This window comes from Cynara cardunculus (assembly GCF_001531365.2).
Source record: "Cynara cardunculus var. scolymus isolate 2C chromosome LG 12, CcrdV1, whole genome shotgun sequence".
Taxonomy (NCBI): Eukaryota; Viridiplantae; Streptophyta; class Magnoliopsida; order Asterales; family Asteraceae; genus Cynara; species Cynara cardunculus.
Genome location: NC_037539.1, coordinates 36282196 through 36306330, shown reverse-complemented (window position 1 = coordinate 36306330; position 24135 = coordinate 36282196). Strand labels below are relative to the sequence as shown.

General features: G+C 34.3%; 3 protein-coding genes across 3 annotated transcripts in view; 1 reads left to right on the top strand and 2 right to left on the bottom strand.

Annotated features, from left to right (window-relative positions):
- Nucleotides 1-964: 964 nt before the first annotated feature.
- On the bottom strand, nucleotides 965-3217 carry LOC112522380 (BTB/POZ domain-containing protein At5g47800-like). Its single transcript, XM_025131470.1, has 5 exons — nucleotides 3159-3217; nucleotides 3029-3098; nucleotides 2523-2921; nucleotides 1569-2306; nucleotides 965-1462 (listed from the first exon to the last, which is right to left on the bottom strand). Exons 1-5 carry the CDS (start codon nucleotides 3215-3217, stop codon nucleotides 965-967), a joined length of 1764 nt encoding a protein of 587 aa, XP_024987238.1.
- Nucleotides 3218-5408: 2191 nt separating this feature from the next.
- LOC112523872 lies at nucleotides 5409-11170 on the top strand. The gene is made up of 5 exons (XM_025133544.1): nucleotides 5409-5563; nucleotides 7241-7250; nucleotides 9853-10312; nucleotides 10545-10681; nucleotides 10742-11170. Exons 1-5 carry the CDS (start codon nucleotides 5409-5411, stop codon nucleotides 11168-11170), a joined length of 1191 nt encoding a protein of 396 aa, XP_024989312.1.
- Nucleotides 11171-18746: 7576 nt separating this feature from the next.
- Nucleotides 18747-24135, bottom strand: part of LOC112523870 (oligopeptide transporter 5-like) — a 7513-nt gene continuing 2124 nt past the window's right edge. Inside the window, exons 4-7 of the mRNA XM_025133542.1 lie at nucleotides 21707-22279; nucleotides 21366-21624; nucleotides 20781-20963; nucleotides 18747-20555 (exon numbers count right to left, since the gene is read on the bottom strand). Coding sequence (XP_024989310.1) covers nucleotides 19938-20555; nucleotides 20781-20963; nucleotides 21366-21624; nucleotides 21707-22279 — 1633 coding nt within the window. The 3' untranslated portion in view covers nucleotides 18747-19937. The remainder of the gene's footprint in view (nucleotides 20556-20780; nucleotides 20964-21365; nucleotides 21625-21706; nucleotides 22280-24135) is intronic.

Below are 24135 nucleotides of genomic sequence, written 5' to 3'. Positions count from 1 at the left end.
TGATATCTAAGACAACATATGTTTTTCACTAAGGCAACATAACCTTTTGTGTGTTGCCTAAGAAGCCCGCTTAGGCAACATATTATGTTTGCATATGTTGCCTTGGTTCTTATACAACATTGAGAAGGCAACACTGCTTAGGCAACACGGGTTTGTTGCCTAAGTCTTACGCAAAATATAAACTCCTCTTAGGCAACATTTTGCATTTGTTGCCTAAGTGACATTTTGAGGTAGTGTGAGGTGTATTGTGACAATAAACGACGCAATAACATAATCTAAGGAACCTTGATCCCACCAGTGATCCAAACACACTCCCACGATATCACCTTATTAAGGACATCATCGAAAGAGGAAACGCTATAATATGCAAAAATTCCAACAGACAGTAATGTTGCTAATCTATTGACAAAACCTCTGAACCGGTAGAACAACGATCATAGTATTTTCATTGTTATTAGATACATGGAAGATTGTCTTTCATTAGTGCAAGTGGGAGATTGTTAGTGATATACCCAAAATCCAAGCAGTAGATGATTGTAAGTGTTGAATTATGACTAATAAAAGGCATTGGCCTTTCATTTTATGTCATTTGTTTTTTGTGTTGATAGATGAACATAATCATAACCCAAGAATAAGATTCTTAAACATCCCTAGTGAAAGTGTTACTTGAGACTCACGTCAAAGTAATACAATGGAGACTAACATACAGGAACTCATGTGTTTTGATTTGATCTTCAAAGGGCTAACTTTCAGTTTGACACTAAAACTTCAACACTGGAATTAAAATGTGAACTAAATTGTGCTCAAATCGATAACAACAATGTTCATACTGAATTCCGTTGTCAAAGTTTCCCTATTTAAACTCTGCACCAATACAATCGAACAACGTTGGTTTATATGCTTTAAAATGCTTGCCATTATGCAGATAGTTCTCTAGCTTGATAAAAACACAAATGTCCTTGTTCTACTTGCCTTTACGACGACCATGCTCTGATTTACTTCTTCGCATCCTGATTTTCGTAAGATCCTGTATACTTCGTTCTTCCATAATCCCCCTTTCATCACCATCATCTGAACCCATTTCCCCAACCTTTTTCCACCTTGATTTTTGTTCTGATTCTGGCTCAAGCTTTTGGAGTGTGCTACTAGGAGCACTTCTACGTTTAGCATCCTCTTGTTTACTGGATCGTTCACCCGAGAAAAGTTGTGATCTTTCCAGGCTACACACTGTAGTTTCCGTTTGTTCTATGCCCTGAGGTTGTATTTCAGGCTGTTGTTTTTCATGGCTTCTTGTTGACTTTCTACCATGTTTCTCATGTTCAAAGAAGAGAACTTGCACAACGATTCTCAAAGGAAGCTTCTCATTTTTCACGGCATGGGCACAAGCCTCTGCAGACAACTTGTGGCAGTCCAAAATGCTACATAGATGCTTCTTCTCTTCCTTGCTCATTTGGGGATGTTCCTGCTCATGATCATCATTTATTGCCACAGTAAATATTGAAAAAAATATGTATGTATTTATGTATCAAGAGGTTCTGAAAGTTGTTTTTTCTTCTTATATAACTTACATTTAGATAAATGTCGATTGTCTTGTAAAGAATGTCATGTTCAGGCCGAGCAAATTCAGGTAAAACATTAGCAAGAGACACTACTTTCTGTACTGGCATGTTTGCATCCATAGAAACGACTTGGAGATAAGAGTCGATGATTTCTCCAACCTTTCTAAGTAAATATTCATCTCTAGAATATGATTTTCTCCATTGAGTGATAAAACCCTCCAAGACAGATCCAACCAGTTCAATATCATAAATGTGGTGATCAGCACAAGAGTCATGTGAAGGTAACATCAAATCGTTTAGTGTTGCCTCCTCTAATTGCAAGCTACACTTCTTAATAAGTTGCATATTTATTGCTGGAGAAACTCTTAAAAGATTTGCCATGCTAAGGAGTCTCAGCAAGAATCCAACTGAAACTGATCCTCTATCTTCTGGAATTAGGATTACAATCATCTCAAGTTGTTTTTTTCCGTTCACTAATTTTTCTTGGGTCAACTGAGAAGCTGTTGAGGTTTCAGGATCAGGCCTACCCCTTGTAAAATCCGGAAGCCAACGACATGCATAAACATGCAAAGCTTCACCAACCAGCTGTGGTAGCAGCATGTTTGTTGACCTCACAGTATTAACTACGCATCTGAATAGGTCTACATTCAGGTCTGCTATGTCCTCTGTCCACCAATCTTTAGGGGCGGACTTGTGGTGCTTCTTTTGTGCATATCCTGGTCTGGTATAAGTGTAGGACCATCTAACCTGCAAAGGCCCTTTTTTTTAGTTCAAAGTTTAAACCTTGAAATTTTGCAGTTCTATTTTAACTCTTGCATTCTTGATTTAGATAAAGAAGAGAGCAGACCCACTTGGAAGCGAGTCTCATCTGGGCTCTCTCTCACTCTCTTTCTGACTATTGTATAGGCTTATAGCATCGAAAAAGGGCTAATGGATCCCCATGAAGATGAATGTTTTGATTACCTTTGGTGGGGGTGTGAGTATTTTATCAACTACTGAATCTATGCACCTTCTGATAATCCCAAGACTCTCAGACCATTCAGGAAACCTTTCTGTAGTCTGCAATGCTACAATTGAATCTTTCCATCCTTCAAGAATGCACGAATTAAAGAAAACCTCCAATTTTGAGACAAAGTTTCCATCCCCAACAGTTTCTATCATCCGTAGGAACATGGCAGCACATATTGCTGGTACAAAGTTATGGGCACTGAGATCAATTTTGATCCCATAGCAGAACTTGGCACACAGCTCAAAAGCATCTTCACCACCCGGGATATCATGAAGATCCAGGGTAACACTTCCGGCATGTCCCCTACCTGAGCAAAGTAGTTGTAGTAGGCCACATTTTGGAAGAAGTGGAAACTGCAACTAGGTATATGATCACAATGGTCTATGTGATTTTGTTATCAAAAAGATAATACAAGTATGAATGTATTACAGATTTTAGCTTTCTGTCAAGCATCACTTGCCTTATGGAGAAGATAGGTGATGTTATTGATGCGTATGGTGAGGTCACTTGGCAAGTCGGAAATCATCATCCTGTAATTTATCAAGTTACTTGAAAAGGTATTTATCCAGCAAAACAATTGTGCTATGTACCTCGTGGCTTCGCCTGTATAGAAGGTGTCTGGCCTTGTCCCAAGTCTCATGAACTTCATCTTTTATATCTTGTTCTTTCTCTTCTCTAGGTTGATCTAGATAGCATCTGCTTCATCAGATAGTTTCTGCAATTTCAAATGTCAGAATCCTTTTACAAACCTTTTCATTGACCTTATTTTCCTTTTGTTACTCTTGACAAAACCTGTTGAATGTTTGCTTCTCATATGGTTTCAGAAATTGATAACAGAAGTATGTGTGTTGCATTTCATGATTAAAAGCATAAAAAATATAAAGCTTGGCGTTTAACAACAAAACACATATACGAGATTGAGAGGACAAAGAGATTCGAGGAGAAAAAAGGAACGATGGTGGTAGCTACATAGAGCCTAGAAATGGATTCACTATTAGGCATAGATTGTAATAGGAACTCCATTACCTTTTGCCAAAGTCACTGTCTTGGCCAGCACCATAGTCATGCCACTGTTTCCGTGTATTATAAGCCCTACCTGTCATTTTTTTTGTGGAAGTAAATCTCTCTTAAAATGAGAGGAGTGAACTAGATGGAGATAGAGGAATAATACTTCCTCATCCTAACTTTTTAGTTATCTCAGAATAGTGTTTTTTCGCTCATGCTCCAATAATTGAACTCGATGATGACTAAATGGGCGTACAAGTTATTAAGCTAGTAATGAGTGGATGGAAATGACTCTGCATACTTGGTGCCATGAATTAGTGGTAGGACTTGCTTCTCGCAAAGGTGGTAATGAGATACCGTAAAGGCTAACATGCGACCATGATGGAATAACTGATTTCGAACAAAACTGTTTCTCAATGAATAGTTCCATCATCACATTTCTTTTTATTCATTTGGAATCTAAACTGGAACCGAAAACTAATAAAGTAATGGCAAGATAAAGTTCACCATATGATTTACATATGTTTTTACATAGGAATGAAAGAAGAGAAGTGACATTCAGTTGATTCAAGAAATATGGTAAAAAGAGGAGGTTAGGAAGATGGGGGGGAGAGAGAGATACCTTAGCACATACTGCTTGGAAACAACTTGAAGACTTTGTCTAGTGGTGTTTGCATGCTTATAAAAATGATAGCTGAAGAACTACAGTGTAAGCACCCAATGGAACAGTAAGAAAGTAGTTTTCCACGTATGGAATGGCACCCCACATTCACTCTGATCACAACTCCTTGAACATGAAGACAATAGTACATCAAGTTGATTCCCATATCATAACTTGATCCCTTATTCTTGAATAGAACAAAGTAGCATAACTGTAAATGGTTATACAACCTTCCAAGTTCATAAAGAAACCACTCAACTGATCCCCATGAAGGAATTATACTGTTCTTTCCTTTTGTCCTTGTGCTGTTGGCATGTATGGATGGAGCTCCTTTAGGTTCTTAAATTCTTAACTTCGACATATATAAATACATGAAAAGTTTATGATCATGAGCAATAACAGTTTATGATCACTAAGAATTGTCAACTTGGTATATTAATCCTGTCACTTGATGGAAAATTGATTCGTTGACAGATACTTTCCTTTTTGAAAAAAATTGAGTGAGATATGCCCTTCACCTGAATATGTTAAAGGATGTTGGTTGGTTGGTTTGATGCAATCAAGCATGATCCAAAAAGCTGCAAAGTAGTTTAGCCATCAGCATCCAAAGTAGCTCCAAGAAACAATAATGGTACTGGCACCAACAATATTTTGCTGATACACGAACTCCTTATCTTTTTCTTCACCTTCTGAATTACATGTTTATATGCAGGTGATGACACAATAACCAGAAACATTCTATCTGATTCTTGCATGTAATGATGAGATATGAGAGGGATGAAGATTAAAAAGAAAAGCAAAAAAAGGGTATCAAAAGAAGCACATGCTTTGTCATGTGTTTGTGGTTTTCCATAGAACACCCTCACTGACACGTAGAATGAAAGTATGGAATCAGAATCAGAATCAGAATCAGAACACGAATAATAGAATGGATTAATGGGTTTAGTCAAAGGAGTATTATAACATAAGCATGAAAGTAGGAAGATGGAGGTAGGGTTGTACTATTCATCAGTGGAGAAAAGAAGTGAAAAGATGAATAGAGGTAGGCTTGGGACCAGCAAGCAAACAAGAAAGGGTTTTTAATATGCAAACCTCATCATCATATTTCCCACTAGCCTTGGTATCTTTTCTTGTTTTAGGATGTTAATAGATCACAATTGCCCCTTGATACTCGATGTCGGCCACTGTTCGAAGGTTTTATTCCCCCACACAGAAAGATGGCAGGATTAAATTGGGAACAGAAGTTAGTTGGAATATGTACGACTGTTTCGGAAGCCAACATTTCAATATCAATGCTGCGGTGCTGCATGAACTCATGATCAAATTTGGGTCGGTGGTTATCTAGTCAGATTTATAAGATTCAAACGAGAACGCATCATTTTTGTCAAAGCATAAGAACATCTTTTTTACTATAGTCAATCACATGTAATACTATATTTTATCACATATGAAACACATGTGATACAAAATCAAAGATACAGACGACCTTAGCCACGACCTAGTACACCATTAGGTGTATTATCAAATGTGATAAATGGTATTGTTGATGTAATACTATAATCCATCACATGTGATACTAAACCTTATTATCACATGTGATAAGAGATGTTCACGTGTTTTCTTAAAATGAAGTGTTCTTGTATCTATATATATATATCATAAAGATGAAAACATTAATCAGATTAATTACCGATTATATATATATATCCAAAAATCTCCCTTTTTCTGTATCAACTTTCTGGCCAAGGCCTGAACTTTACTCACATTAATAAAGTAGTAGAATGGATGGATAAGATTGAAAATCAATTAGGAGATGACACAGAAGATGGCAATCATGATGGATATAAATGATAACGACGATGATTATAAATATAAATGTAAAGATATATGCATGTCATGATGCATGGTTGTGTTAATTAGCAGAGTTTTTTTTATTAATCTGGATATCCAACTCGTTATGCGAGCCAACTAACGCTATTCGAGCCGACTAACCACAGTACGACCATTGTTTTGCAGATAGCCCGGACTCATCGCATTTAAACCTCCGTGGCCACAAGGGGATTTTTATTTCTTCTTGGATTTGAACCTGGACCTTCTGGTACTTTTGATGTTTGGAGCCAAACTCAAACCAAACAGGCACCACCCAGAATTAATATACAAACATCTCTTCAATCCTTTCTCATTCTCCCACATGTACACTTTCGTCATTTTAATATACAGATCGAGATACAATCACTTTTGACCATAGAAAAGAGTCCATCTTTGCACCATCACAACAGATATGTGTTGACGTTGGATTTTCGCAAGGAGCGAGGGCAGATCGGTCATTCAGCCATGAGCATCTGCATTGGTAGGGATGGGTTTTTAGGTGCTAACATTTTATGGGTAAACGTATGTTAATATATATTAGCTCAGGGACGGACTTAGAATTTTATTTAAACGGTGGTACCATTTGACCATAAGAAAAAAATATAGGAAATTTTTTTCAAACGGTGGCACCATTTGACTAAGAAAATGACACTAACATGATTCGGACTTGGGTGTGGGGTAGAATAAAAGCCTTGCAAACCAACGCTACCAAATAAAACTTGTTCTCATTGTAGTTTCAAAATACATACGGTGGCACACAACAAATTAATACGGTTGCACCGTTCACAAAACCTAAATTTTTTACCCTTCGGCGAAGAAACGATACGGTGGCACGTGCCACCCATGGCACCTATGTAGGTCCGCCTATGTATTAGCTTCAATTAAGGTAGTTAATATTCACTGTTTTTCATGTTAAGATTTGTATTGTATGTTAATGTTATTGTTTTTCAAGTAAGGGTGTTAATGTTCATTGTTTTATATGTGAAGACATGTATTAAGGTTTTCATGTTAAGACATGTTAAAGTTGTGGGTTATGTTAACTTATGTTCATGTTTGTTCTGATACGCTTAAAGTCGAATAATTCTGTGTCAACTTATGTTCAAAATAGACTGTTTTCAGTATGTTAATGTATTACAGGAAGGTTAAGGTATGTTAATCTTCATGTCCACCCATTGCTATCGAAATTTCAACTTATTATGATTGTGCTATCGCGTCTTTCTTTAGGACTGTCCGATAGGGGGACGGGTTTCATCCAAGGGTAACCAAGGGGGTCTTAAGGTTCTCACCAATAAAATTTCCTACACGATCCCATGTGTGTGTATATATATATATATAGGGGTTGGTTCAAATACTAACCAAGATTTTTGTGTTAACTTTGTTAACCAAGTTCAACCAATCATATTCCATCTTTTCTTTAGGTTCACATATAACTCATATATTAATAACAAGGGTAATTAAGTAATTTGTCATTTATGTAACTCCCAAATCATTAATTGGGAATTACAAATATAAAAATCTCAATAATTGATAATTATGTAATATTGATATTTTCTTATACGTGTTTATGTTTTGTAATTTCGATTTATTCTATCCATAATGATATTGATTTTGTAATTGTTAAAGAATTTCCGATTTTAAATATTTCGATATCGCCCGAGTAATATGGATAAACCTATTGGAAAACAGATCAACAACAATGAGAATGAAAAGGTTAAAATCGTCTACGACTACAATCGGAATTCGAATTCATATGTAATTGTTAAAGAACTGTTCACAAGTGTTCATATTGTGTTCATATATACACTAGCTGTATATCTCAACATTGGATTGCTTCTGAATGTGTTCATAATTAAGGAACTATTATTCACAAACTGTTCATATTGTGTTCATATCTACACTAGCTGCATATCTCAACATTGGCTTGCTCCTGAATGTGTTCATAAAGAAAGAACTATTATTCACAAACTGTTCATATTGTGTTCATATGTACATTATCTGCATATCTCAACATTGGCTTGCTCCTAAATGTATTCATAATGAAGGAATTATTGTTCACAAACTGTTCATATTGTGTTCATACCTGTTTTTTTATTTATTTACTTTCGTGTAACAACTATTCTTATTATATTCATATTGTGTTTATAAATGTTATACAGTCTAAGTTCATATGTACGTCAATTTTCGTATTTGACACAATGATTCATGTGTGTATGTTCTTATGGTTCTTACATTAACAAAAATAAATTAATAAAAATAATGAGATTTTTTGATTTTGTAACTCCCAATTAATGATATGGGAGTTACATAAAAAAAATTACCTAAATACATTTTTCCCCTTTGTTCACATATGTTCTTTGAAATTGTAAATTTAAAAATTTAATTTTTAATCATGATTAATCACAACCCTTTATTATAAGAATCAATGGCCAAGATTAGTTAACAAAGTTAACACAAAAATATTGGTTAGTATTTGAACCAAGCTCTCTCTCTCTCTCTCTCTCTCTCTCTATATATATATATATATATATATATATATATATGCAGGGGCGGATGCATTAAGGACTGGTTGGGGTCCTGGACCCCCAACAAAAAATATTTTACAAAGCCCAAAAAAAAATTATTTGTAATTTTTAATTTAGTACAATTGGGCCCCCAACATGATGATGTAAAAGGCCCCCCTATTAACGCCTTGACCCTTCCTGCCCTTCACCGCTCGCTTCAGCCTTCGCCCTTCACGCGAACGACAGACAAGAGACAGATGACAATTCACGAATCACGCCACTGAACAGCTCATCGATCATCGATCTTCTTCACGAATCAATCCACTTCTTCTTCTTCATCAATCTTCATTGTTGCATGCTTCTTCGGTTCTTCCTTCCGGCTTTCCTAGACTGGAAAGTGGACTGGAGTCACTGGACTGAAGCAAAGCAACTCTAATAATTTGGGTAAAAATTCTAATTTCCAAATTCCAGTCTTTAATTTTAATTACTTCTTTGATTTTGTTGTTTGCTTATTGGTGATTTGGTAAATGTTTTATGTTAGGTTAATTTTGTAGGCAAATCAAATGGAAATGTCAAATATTAGGTTAATTTTGTAGGCTTTTGTAACAGATGGTTTTAATAGTTGGAATAAAACGTAAAGACTTGGTCTTCATGTCGGCGACATTAATAGTTTTCACAATAGAGCACTTAAGAAAAGTGAGGATCTAATGAGCCAAGATTGATCTATTGACGTTGCCTTTCATAAGCAAACTGAGAAGGAGAAGAATGAGCACCAAATATGATTAAATGTTTCAATTAAGGCCTGTAGATTCTTGTTGAAGAATGCATTGCCCTTTCGTGGTCACGATAAATCTGAAATGTCTATTTCTAAAGGCATGTTCTTGGAAACATTAGCCTTAATTGGTGATTGCAATGAGGATGTAGGTAAAGTTATATGAAAAAATGCTACAAAGAATAATCAAATGGTGTCTCCAAATATTCAAAAAGATATTGTTGCTTGTTTTGCAAATCAAATACTCAAATCCATTCGTAAAGAAGTTGGTGATGATGTGTTCTGATTGCTAGTTGATGAGTCTAGTGACGTTTCTAAGAGGGAACAAATGGCGGTTGTTTTACGATATGTTGATGCATGTGGTATTGTTAATGAGAGATTTTTTTAGTATTGTTCATGTGATAGGGACATCTTCTTCAATTCTTAAATCTACCATTGATACTTTATTTGTTGAACATGGATTGAGTTTGAAACAGGTAAGAGGGCAAGGTTATGACGGAGCAAGCAATATGCGCGGTGAGTTCAATGGATTAAAGGCCTTGATCTTGAATGAAAATAGCTCGGCATATTATATCCATTGTTTTGCTCACCAACTTCAATTAGTTGTTATAGCGGTTGCCAATAAACATGATGGAGTTGAGAACTTTTTTAATATGTTAGGAATGGTGATCAATGTGGTGAATGCTTCTTGCAAGCGTAAAGACATGCTTCGACAAAGTTATAAAGATAGAGTGCAAGAAGCAATTGGTAAATGTGAAATTGATATTGGAACAGGGAAATACCAAGAGCTTTCTCTTATACGAGCTGGAGATACACAGTGGGGTTCTCATTACAAAACCATTTTGAGCTTGATTGCTTTGTTTCCGAATGTTGTTGAAGTGCTCTGGTATGTTGAAGATGACGGGGATAATGGTTTTAGTCGCACTCAAGCAACTGGTATTTTAGCATATTGAAGACATTTGATTTTGTGATTTATTTGCATTTGATGTTTCATATTTTAGAGGTCACAGACATGTTGTCACAGGCTCTTCAAAAAAAGGATCAAGATATTTTGGAAGCGGTTTCATTGATAAGATGAACCAAATAACTATTGCAACAATTTAGAGAAACTGGTTTTGATCCACTATTGAAGAAAATGTATTATTTTTGTGAAGCAAATGGTATTAAGGCTTTGGATATGGAAGACCGTTATTCAAAAAAAGAAGACAAATGACCGACATCACCAATTGTCATTATTACAAGTTAGATATTTTCAACACTGTTGTGGACATGCAAATTCAAGAGTTTGGGGATCGATATAGTGAGGTAAGTACTGAATTGCTTAAAAATATAACAGCTTTGAGTTCATGTGATTCATTTTTGTAGTTCAATTTATCAGATTTATTGAAGTTGAATGAGTTGTATCCTCAAAATTTTAGTCATATGGATAGGATCGCTTTTGAGAAACAACTTAACATGTACTATTTGATTATGCGTCAAGATGAAAGATTTGCCAATTTGAGTGGTACTGCCGAGCTCGCTAGACTGCTAGTGGAAACAAAAAAACATAAAACTTATCCTCTAGTATATCGGTTATTGAAGTTGGCTTTGGTTTTGCCAGTTGCTACTGCAACAGTCGAAAGATGTTTTTCTGCTATGAAGATTGTGAAGTCAGATTTGCGCAACAAAATCGGTGATGAATTTTTGAATGCTGCAAGGATATGTATTATAGAAAAAGAAGCACTTCTCACAGTTTCGAATGATGATGTAATTACTCAATTTCAAAAGATGAAGAATCGTAGGACACAGTTGTAAGAAGTAACTTTTTATCATTTTTTGTATGAAATTGAAGTAAATTATTATTTTATTTTATATCATGCCCCCTACAATATATTTTTCTGCATCCGCCACTGTATATATGTATATATATATATATATATGTGTGTGTGTGTGTGTATGTGTGTGTGTTTGTGTATATATATATATAACACGTCTCAAGTACAACCTATCTTATTTGTACAACAAATACAATCCTGATCTATACTAGATCTGTTCATTTTATTTTTCAGTTTTTTTTAATTTAGGATTTGTAATCTACCTTTTCCACCTTATCAAATATAGATAAACTAATTGATGGCTAGGATGAGGTTGTATTGATTGTTTAAATAAAATAGGTTGTAAAATTAACCACTCATATATAGGGTTCAGTTTCAGTGAGAATGAAAGTTGTTGAGAAGGGTAAAAACGGATCTCCACCATTGGATGCACTTCACCCTTGAGATGCACGGAGATGAGATGCACCGGATAAATTCCCATGAGAATTGCAATTCATGGCCCGGTGAGATTAAAAGTGATCAAGGATTCAGATCTCTTCTTATTTTCTCACATTAACTCTTCTTCTCACACGATCATTCGTTTATATATATAGGGAGACATTTATTTGAGAACCCATAATATTGTGATAACCATGAGAACCGGTACATAATATGCTATTTCACATGAATTTTTTTTTCATCTACGGAGTTAGATTTAGTGCACTGATTAACACATATTTATTTTATAGTGCGTTTGTCTTACATAGATTTGTTTCATTATGTGAACATTTTTTATGTGTTTATGAAACAAAAATCACAACTGAAAAGTTTCACGTTGTGAAACGAATACATATAAAACAAATTTTACTGTTTATATTCTCGAGAATTAGGATAGGGAACAAGGATATCATGAATTTTGAAACAAATTTATGTTAATAAATATATTAAATTCTAGTTTTGGATGTAAAAACTCATGTGAAATGATAACTTACGACAATGAGAAGCCTCATATATATATATAGGGAAGGGTGCAAACGAAAATACCTTCATTTTACGAGAACGTGATAACACTCTTTTACTATAGACAATCACATGTTATACTATTATACCATCACATGTGATACTAAATTAGATACGCATGTGATTTTCAATGCGATCTTGGTTGCGGGCCAAGTCTCCCTTACACCACTAAGCCCCCTCACAAGTATTATCATATGTGATAAGAGTGTTGTTAATATGATACTATAATCCATCAAGACCATCACATGTGATGCTAAATCATAAACGCAGACAACCTTTGGCGTGCCCTAAGTCATAGAACACGTCGTCCGCACATCACAGGGTCCCCTTACGCGTATTATCACATGTGATAAGGGTATTCTCACTCGTAAAATGGAGTTGTTCCCATTACTAAAGCCCATTAAGCCTAAATAAAGGTTTTATTTAATTTTATCAATCATAATAAAATAATATGTAAATACATTTACACATAAAACCCTTTAATTATCATAATTACACTTTTAACTCATTGTTTAATTATTTTGCTAGAATAACAATTAATAATCAACATGATATTGTTCGGGTTTCCGAATATCCAATAATGATATTGAAGAATATGTATTCTTTGTGTATGACCATATAGGTTTACTTACTCCTTAGCAGTATTATTGTGTGACACGTGTCTTGGACATGTAAAAACTTACAATCTCTTTTAATGTACCGATTCTTTGATATTTCAATTCTAAAATCTCTTTTGCATTGTGTTGTGTCCTTAGGTTTTCCCACAAACTTGGAAAAATGTTTGGATAATAAAGCTAGTGTTTTTTGTGAACGATTTCATAAATCTTTAGGTTCAGATCCGCTAGATACAATCAAACTATAGTCCTTTTTTTATTGGGTTTTATGAGATTTGCTTTGCCATGATGATCATTTCTATTCATTGTTAAATACAAGATCAAGAGGAGTACCATATTTTTATGATTCTTCAGAGAGAGCTTCTTCTTGTGAGGATAAAGTACCAAATAGATAATGAATAATCATATTCTCCAAGTCCTGAGATGCTTGCATAATGATTGACAGAGACTTCTATTAAGGATTCAGATTCTTCATAAATTTGATGTTCTTTTCCTAATTTGACTTGTGAATATGATATTTCTTTATATCGTTGATCAATAGGATAAATCTGTCATATGAAGCAGATAAGGATTCACCTAGTTTAGCTTTGAAGGACTTATACTCAATAATACTCTAGAAACTAGATTCTTGTTGGTTTTTAACCTTCCTTCCAATTGACTAGATAGCTTATCCCACATCCCCTTCACAGAATTGCAACTATCAACAAATGTGAAGATCTTGCTAAGTATAGTCGTACAAGTAGAGTTTTGACTTTTTCATCCATATTGATCTACTTTTTATCATCAACACTTTACTGCTCTAGAGTTTTAAGTGCTCCAGTAGCAGAAACAGTTGGAGTGGTCTCACTTGCAGGAACTGCAGAGTATCAACATAAGGAATATGCGAGCCAGTACTGATTGATTGATACAATTTTCTATTTGATTCCGTTTAGAAAATTGATCATAGGAATCTTCCATTGAGAATATTCATCACACATAAGACTTGGAGGTTTGGTAGTAGATCCAATGTTGAAAAGAGAAGTTAGATTTGAATTGTTCGCCATTGATTGAAACTGTAATTTATTTTAAGAAATCAATTTACTCTGATACCAATTGTTGATTCCAGTAGTCAAATGGCAGATAAAAAAATTGCATGTGGAAGCTTAAGAGCTAAAGTATTCAATATGTAGAACATTAATCAACAAACAAATTGGGATTCAATGATTTCTATTTGTCAGAAGTCTTCGATTACAGATGACGAGATACAAGAGATTAAAAAATCTAGAGAGAAAAGATAGATTACATGATCAAAGAATTAAAGTACAATGCAAAAGTTGCACATACAGATTACTCAAAAAGGGTTACTTAACAAAAGACAGAAACTACTTATTTATAGATAAAATTTAGCGAGAATGTTTGTTAGGAAGATCTTCCATGTGGAGTTTGAAGAATTGCAACTGTGTACAAGTATTGAAGGCAATAGAAGCTTCTATTGCTGATTAAGAGGGTTTAGCACTTAGACGTTGGAGAATCTCGGATGCTGCCCCGTCATCAGTAGCTAAAACCAAGGTCGGCCCAACATGACATTTGGAGATATTCGATCTCTTCAATCTCAGGATACCACCTCTAGCTCTCCCTTATCAACTAAAAGCCTTACCCTTCGCTAGTTGGCTTCACTTATTAGTCGAATGAGCCCATCCCTCTAGCCTATCATTTGAACCTTTGAGCATTTCCCAATCAATAGGAGTTTGTTTTTATATGTATAGGTAGATTAGATACATAGGCTTCTAAGGTCTTCCAAACATTCACTCAAAGGCTGGTTCTTAGAAAATCATCATTCCAGCTGCATTGTCCTTTTTCATAAGATAGGTTCAGTGGCTTTTAGACTTTCAACACTTAGTCCATATTCAATGCTATCAATATGTTGATCTAAACTCTCGTGATTTGATGGTGATCCCTTTACTTAGTGAAAGTTACTTAGTTCTATTCTTCAACTTTTGATTTCAGCAATCAAATGTATTTGAATTTGTTTAGTAATCGCTAAACGTGCATTGTAACAGGTTAGAACTTAAGTTATTTCTTCCAATACAAACTTACATCAAAGAATAATCAACGATATTAAAGATAAAGTTGAATACAAAGATGGTGTACTCATGATCTAAACTAATACCATGACCATCTACATCAAGTGTTGAATCTGACCAAAACTCAGTGATAGTGGAAGGAGTCCTTAAGGACTCATCCCTATAGATAGATCAAGTCCCTGCACTTCAAGATTGTTTTGTCTTACTGTCTTCCACAAAAATACACACCCCTTGCTTCGACCAGACAATGGTACAGTACGATTTTCTTTTCTATCTCCATACATGCTCACCAACTACCTGAAGCAACTGTCCATATACAGCCAAAAACCTGTCGTATCTGAAGAACAAGGACAAGCATTCCACCCATGACATGTGGATTGTACTCTCTAAAATGCATTTAATGTAGTAGGTATATATAGCTGAGAAGAGCCTTTTTCTTAGATACAGACTCACACCTTCAAGTCCTATATCTTCAAGACTCTCTTCTCTCTTGTTCTTAGTTTCTTCCTGCAAGAAAAGCTTAATGATTCTCAAGATTGTTCAAGTTACGACTTTTTCTTATCTAATTCTGCAACAATATGTAAATTCCATATTGGTTCTTCTTTAATCAATAAAGAATTTAAAAGTGAAAATTGTGCATCTGTATTCATCTCCTTTTCTACAAACTGTTTATACTAGTTGAACTCCTTTGGGATCAACACAGTATTTCTCTATGCAATAAACGGTTTCAATATATGCGATTTACTATATAAGAGGTAATTTAATATCACTGCAATATACACATTATTTTTCTTGAACGTCTAATATCAAAACATGATTTTAGCTCCCACTTGGTGTACATCTCAATAACCTTCTCTAGTGATTCGTACATTCTTTCAACAATTATATATTCAATATATTTTTCATCATGAATGAACGTATTGATGTATACAATATTATAAATATAATGTTCATGATAAACAACATGCTCATATTAACATATTCATGATGAATATCATGTTAAGGATGAAATGCATGGATCATGAAATAGTACGATGTATATGTATCTATAGAATTTATCATGAATGAGAGATGAAATTGCCATATTGGTATCTACACTTTTCCATACCATGACATTCGAAAAATATGTTATATTCATCATGAATAGCAACAATTACATTTTAAATAGTTAATCTATAATATAAAAATCTACAAGCTAATTGATATTTAAGGATTTAGTGATACATCCAAACAAACAATATGAAACATTCAAGAGTTATAACTTTTATCTATACTATCTTATAAAGCATTTGACAAAAACTCTTAAAAATCATTGTTTATGCATGGAGTACTATTTATTAATGCATATTACTTAAAATTTAAGATTACAAGTAATTGTGCATAAGTACAACTTATTAAAACTTCATTTTTTTTAATTCATATAACTAACTGTGGATAAACATAATCAAATACAGGACAAACATCTCATTTTAAATATAAAAAATCTAAAATATAATTAGAAAAATCATTGAATTCTAACAGAATCGTTATCTTTATAAAAATTATATTGTTAAGCCAAAAATAAATTACTTCGATATTAAACCTAAATTAAATTATAATAAAATTTTGAATTAAAGAAATTGTACAAAAGACGAGAACTTTTAAATAGTTAATTTAATATTAATATCAATATATTTTTTCAATTTTTTTATAATATCTTCAAATTTATTTTTATTCAAAAGTAAAACATTATATTTCTCAAAACCATATAAACCATATTATATCAACATAGAAAAAAAATAAAACGAAATACTAAAATAAAGATGTATCTCGCTGTATTGTGCGAGTACCTTTCTAGTATATATATCAGTTCCAAAAATAAACATAATAATAATCATTGATAAGAACTTGCTACACATCAATTCATCATCATTGTCGTGAAATTTTAGAATATTGTCATCAGGATTAACTGAGTGACCTCTTTTATCGCACATTGTAGATGTTATCAACTCCATTGGATTACGTTGCATACAGTTAGGGATGAAATAAACGACGGTTATTCTATTCATGAGGCTATTAAGCTTGTGCTCAAAATAAATGACGGTTATTCTATTCATGGGGCTATTAATAGGAATGGCAACGGATCGGGTTCGGGCCGGGTATTGGTATCCCCGTCCTTGAAACCGATAGCTAAAACCGTCCCGATCCTCGTCGGGATCTTATCGGGGATCCCCATCGGGTCCCCACGGTTTCCCCGATCCTCGTTGGGGAACCCATTAAGGCAAAAATCCTATTTTTCACCGTTGGTTATAAACGAACCCGAAACCGATCTGAAAAAATTACAATATGCTAATTTTCACAATTAAAAATAAATTACAATTTTTTTTAAAGATGTAAGTTTAAATATCTCAAACATAATCGAATCAATTACAAACAATGTAATAGATTACAATGTAAAACTAAATAGAAATTCAAACATCATACAACTAAAATCACGATTTTAAACAAATAAACTAGACTTTTTCGTGAGATTTATTTGAGTTGTTGAGTAAAGTAGATAAAACTCTTTTAAATTTTAATGTTATTGTTTTCTTTTAATGATATTATATATATAAATGTATGTATGTATATAAATTAAAATTAATATCTATACTATCTTATTAAGCAAATTTAGCAAAAGTCTTAAAGTCTTAAAATTCTAAATGACCAAGATACCCTTATCTAGGTCACTTTTTCACCCCCTCCTCTCCTCACATACACTTACCATCTCACATGCACTAACCGATTTTTTTTTTAAATTATAATTATAAATTTACACTTTATACCCTTATAATTAGTTAATTAATTTACTTTATGTCTTTTACTTTAAATGTTTCATTTTAAACATTTATCAAATTAACATACATAATCGTATATCAATTAAAACATGTTTAAAAAATACATTTTTATTTTAACAAGTTACACCATTATAATCGTCTCGTTAATACCTTCGAAATGAATCCAATATTGAATAGTTTTTTACTTAATTATATTATTATATATTATACATACTGTGAAAAAATATTTTTAATATTTACGATTTATACTTTTATAGTTATTTATTTATATATATACTATATATTTTGGGGTTAGGCTGCCCAAATTGCACTGTATAATATATTCTGAATTAATATGTTCTTCGGTTTTTTTAAAATATATATATACATGTATTAATTCAACCTTAATCTGAGTTTCTGGACAAGAAAAAGGGTAAGCAGTTGAAATTTTATTCTAAAACCCATCTTTTTTGTCTTTTCATGGCTTATGATCTGTCAAATTTGTAGTTTTCTTTATTGGTTTTGAGTGTTTATCTTAAAACTCAAGTTTCTTGGTTCTTTGCTCTTGGTGTAAATCGAACACATTTGTGAAGTCGTTTAAATATGTTGGATTTTAAACTGTCATACAATTTTTTTCATCGATAGTCTGTAATTGGAACCATAACTCTTATTTATTCATATTGTATTAATATGTAAAGACCAAGTGTAACATATATCATCGTCAAATTTTACCTTATAAAACCAGTGGAACTTCAAAATCGTTAAAATTCATAGCTTCCGCCGCATTGCGCGGGTACATAACTAGTATATATATATATATATATATATATATATATATATATATACATACATATCGAGCCGGGCGGGGCCAATGATCACCATCCCCAGCCCCGGCCCCGTCCCCGTTAAAGTTCCCGATCCCGGGCCTGTCTCCAATAAGATGACTCCGAATCCAACCCAAAACCCATCGGTTTCGATTTTTTTACCATCCCTAGCTATTAAGCTCGTGCTCGGACTAAACAAGTCCTTAACCTGAGTTGAGTAGTTAGTTGATAAAACGTGGACTCGTTTAAGCCCCTGGCTCTAACAATCATGTGGATATTGTGACGTGTGTAACTTGCAACAAGAATCTCTCTGGTTCTCGTCAGTTTCAGATAATCCAATCTCTCATCTTCCTATCATATCCACACTCGAATCCCTAATTTCACTTTCAATTCAGCCTCAGGTATGACTCGCCTTCTTCCAATCCTCATCATTGCTCTGCTTCTAAATATATTTGTTGCCCTAGGTGGTGAAATTGGTCACCACGGAGTTGCAGGTGGTGTTGGTGGTGGTGGTGGAAGCGGAAGCAAAATCCCCAGTGGTATGCCCACTTCAAGAACTGGCAGTGGCAATGTCACTCAAGGTCACAAGAGCGACGCATCTTCCTACTCCCTATCGCCTTCCTTTTTTGCTATTCACCTATTGATTTTTGCGTCGTGTTCTTAATATTTTGCTTGCTTGATCTATCCAGGAAAGTAAGCACATGATAATAGCTTGTCTTCTTTCTAGTAGTTCGTTTTCTTGTGTTCTTGGTATAACTTGTCTATTCCATTAAAATTTGATTCAGTGTTTCTCATTTGTGAGAACTCCATTAGCACCAAAGCTTCAATTCCCACGTATGCAGATGGAATTCATGAAGTTGATGTTAATATTTCACTTGAACTTGACTTCCTTTCAGCATTCAGACGAGTCTTTGGGTGTTTGGTTAAATCAAGTTCAAATGGATCATACATCCTTAGCCATTATCTTTTAGAAATAAGTTATGCTATGGCCATGCTCAAACAATCCCAGGATCTAACAAAAAAAATTTAGTCTCTTTTCATGGTCAGAATCTTTATGTGTTTGTGGTCATATCAGCAGAAACACAACTCGAAACTTGCATATTAAGCTTTAGAGGACATGAGTTTGCTCTTGTTTCTTTAAATAACCTCTCTTAGGCTACTATTATTTCATCAAATTCTCTTGAATCGTTGTATATTTTCTACAGGAGTTGTTCTTACATACACAGACACATCTTTGTTGCTATTCCAGATCAAAGCATAGGTGATAATTCCTGATAAATTTCATAAAAATTACATGTAACAGAACTCTTCCTTTGCGTTACAACGACGACTAGAATCTTGGTTCTTAGTTGTATAAACTAGCCTAGTGTATAGAATTATATAGGTGCTACTTTTGCAGAGAGCGAAAAACAAAAGAGAAGGAAGATTGGGAATTTGCTCTGCTTATAGGCTTCATTGGACTATAGGACAACCTTCTACCAGGATTCCAGGGACAGAAGGACAATTGGCTAATGGACAGTGGTCATCCACCTCTAAACCCCACCACTCTGGTCCATTGATGTTTCTATTTTGTAACACCAAATAGCAAAGGATAGCCATGAATGCAACACCAGCATCAAGCCCGGCTGATAATATATAGTTATGCCTTGCCCACCAACTCTTGAACCTCTTATAAACAACAAAGTTGAAAAACATTCCCACAGCAAACCACATATTATAGTTTACTGGCTTAATCGGTGGTCCTGGGCAGTTTATAAGGATAGGTATGTTTACCAACCTTACCCATTTCCACTCTGGAAACTTGCGAGAAAGGAACCAAAATGGCACAGGTGCAAGAATTCCAAACAGAAAGAAGTAGTTCATCTTGGAGTACAACCCAAGATTCCCAAACATGCGTTGAGGTCCCACCAATCCCCATATAATCGAGGCATTGTAGAAAACATCATCTCCTGGGCACGTCCATGGGCTGCCAGTTGGTAATTTACTGGGGTCACAAATGAATTCCACTGTTGTGAGGAGCCACCAAGACGTAGCAAAGTAGACAGAGGATGCGATGAACGTCCCTGCTAACTTTTAGGTAAACATGATCAAAGTCGAGTATGAGTGATTAAAATTGCTTTGTAATACACCAACAAACTAAATGGGCTATGTATATTCCACCTGGAAGTGGGTCCGGAGACCTGACTTCTACCCTAGAGAGTAGAGTGGCTGTTCCGGTGAAGTCTCCGGGCTAGTAAGAAACGTGTAAATAGAAAAAGGAACTGCTTTGAAATATATACACGTATATATATATACCTGAACAATGAACATGGACTTTGGTGGTATTTTCATATAATGGCCTAGCTTAAAATCACCGAGAAACTGTATGGCTTGCCGCATGCTGTTGTCACCATAGGTTTTGAAGACCACATTGGCTAGTGGTCTCCCTGGGTACATATACCCTATGATCAACTCTGTGATAACATTTAACCCTACTCCCTGGAAAGATCGAACACTTCATTAATCACTATATATCTAGAGTTAAACACAAGCCAACCCTACAACAAAAATGGGTCTTTAGGACCCCTAGAGCGTCCTAATAAGTACCTAATGGGACTTAGTTTATAGGACCAAGAACCGTGTGTTGTATCTAAACGTGTTACATTAAATTACTACGACAAAGTTAGGCAACTTAACAAGTTCTATCAAAGAAGTTGGGCAACCTAATAGGACACAAAATATCAATAGAACTTGGTAGGTCGGCGATCTTTGTTCTAACAAGTTATTATAACACTTTAAAATATGACCCATGGTTATTGGCTGTATAAAGATATGGTCCAGTTAATAACTTATTAGCTAGAAGACCTGGGGTTTTATGAAATGCAGAGAGTGGATAGTCACCTGGTTTGTGGTTGCTACGATAACACCGACGGGCAAGGTGAAGACCGAAGCCAAACAGATTGCTAAGATAATGCCCCAGTAAGGAAGCTGCAACTGCCTCCCAAATCCTTCACAAGTAAGCAAAGCAAGTCCTATTACTACTATTAGAAGAGAATGAAACCACCATTGTGGGACTGGATCGTAGTTTTTCTTCATCAATCTTGTATGTACATCCCCGAATTTGTTACTCATTGATGCCTTCGTTTGTTCCCAAATTGTCCTGTTAACATACAGAACAAGAATAAGAACAAATGCGCATCGACTTCCTGCGAATCCTCAACAATAATCCTAAGATTTAGTACCTCCCATGGAAGAGAAGGACATGAGAGATTGTGGCAGCCAAGGTTGCAAAGCTTAGACCATAGGCAAGTACAAACAAGATGCTAAGGTTAACTTTTCCATAATCATCATATCCTGCTTGATTGAAGGAGAATGAAGATTGGTTCAATACTTTAGAGACGTTGTATATCGTTCCATCGGCATTGTATGTCTTGAAAGAGTACATCGGGAATCTTCGAGCCTGGTACCAGTTGTTCCAGTAAGACAAGGGAATGACCATGTAGAAGATTATGATGTAACCAACCAACATATTCATCATAGCGAATCCAGGGGTGGCTAATGGGCTTCCAAGGAAAGAAGCAACGGTTGCCCAATCGAGGCCGAAAGATCCAATACCGAAACCTTTAAGACCGGAACCGATTTGTTGAGCTTTGAAGGAATCCTTCCAAATCCAACAAACGAAGGAGAGGGCCGTGATGGATTGAAATAGATAGTTAGGAACTATGTAGTAGGAAAAGCTAGATATAAGAACAATCATGAAGAACTGCAGCCTTGACAAACCCCCCTTTAGCCTCTTCTCTTCCTCATGCAATGCCCTACAAGCTCAAATAAGTTAATTCTATACAAGGTTTTAAAGAACGGAAACGAGCCTCGAGGCGTTTTCCTCTTAGGTACGTGAGGCGTAGGGTTTTCTTTATCGATTTTGTTTCCTCAGCATACATAATGTCTATCCATAGTTTCTTTCATGTGTTGTCTTGAATTGTGAAACGATGACATGCGAAAATACCATGTTGTTTTCACATTGTGATTACATGTAATGTCTATCCATGGTTTATTTTTTGTAAAACAACATTGTATATTCACATGCATTGTTTCACAATATGAAACAACACATGATCGGTGGTTTTCGACATTTTTGTGGTTCTTATTTGACAGCCTCTATATACTAATTGGTGCATATACACTAATGAGAACCATAAAAATTTGAGAATCATAAGAACCTGTATGTTCATTGATTCATATACACTAATGAATTGAACTTTAGTAAGTATATGCATCTATGAATATATACTTCTATAAATAGTAGATATGTATTTATGAATATACTTATTGTTAAAATACATATATTGATATTATGTAATAATGAATATATATGATCTCTCGGTTCTCACACGGTTCTCAAAATTTTTATCGTTCTCAAATAAACCTGAGGCTATATATATAGAAAAGATCCGAAGGTATTAATCTATTAAAAGAAAAGAACCGAATAACCCATTTAAATGGTTGAATGAGATGATACGTGGTTATAACCACCCCTCGAAAAAATAAAAATATCTCCCTCTTTAAATCAATAAACAGTAAAATATAACAAATTCATTGATAACAAGGAAACCAACTATTCATGATGAATACCACTGAATAATGATAAATATCTCATGAGTATCATGCACTTTCATTATATATGATTTAATTTATTTTTATTGATAATATTATGCATCTAGACGAGGTTCATGGGAAAACCTCAATAAATGAATATGCACCCGTGCATATTGGTAACTGAAGTTGTTTCTTGGTTTTTATGCACGTGTGCATGCCAACAAATTGTTTAAAATTACCGGATGAACGATTACTAGGGTGTTTTCAGTTTTTCATTTTTTTTCCCTTAGAACCTGACCTTATGCATCTATATCGTTTATATCATATATTAATATCATGTATTTTCATTGTGAAAAACTTTCTGTCATAACATTCATCTTATATAATTTTCACTATTTAGTCTTGTTCATCATAATTCTCAAACCCTAAATATATTTTCATATATGTTATATATATATAGGGATTGTGATTTACGAGAACGCGAGAACAACCTATTTACCTCATATTGTGATAAAAAAAATAAAATTAAAAGATTTTTAAAATTAAAATTGAAATTTAAAAAGATTAAAAATAAAATTAAATTAAAAGAGTAATAATGGAAATGATATCATAAAATCTGTTAACACGATCACATGATTAATATTGATTATCCTTATCTAATATATCGGTTAAGAATTCAAGGAGACCAACAAAGAAGTCATAACGTCTTATCTAATTAGTTTATCACACGAATTAATGACGAAATCAATCAAACGATTTTGTGTGATATGAGTGTGATAATCATGTGATATCAATATCACTCGACTTGATTATGGTTTCAATGGGTTAGGTTAGACATTATCACAACGATTTTGGATGGTTTCAATAGGTTAGGATTAGATAATCACATATTTATCACAACGAAAACGATTTTGTGTAATATGGGTGTGATAATCATGTGATATGGGTGTGATAATCATGGGATATCAATATCACTCGACTTGATCATGGTTTCAATGGGTTAGGTTAGACATTATCACAACGATTTCGGATGGTTTCGATAGGTTAGGATTAGACAATCACACATTTATCACAA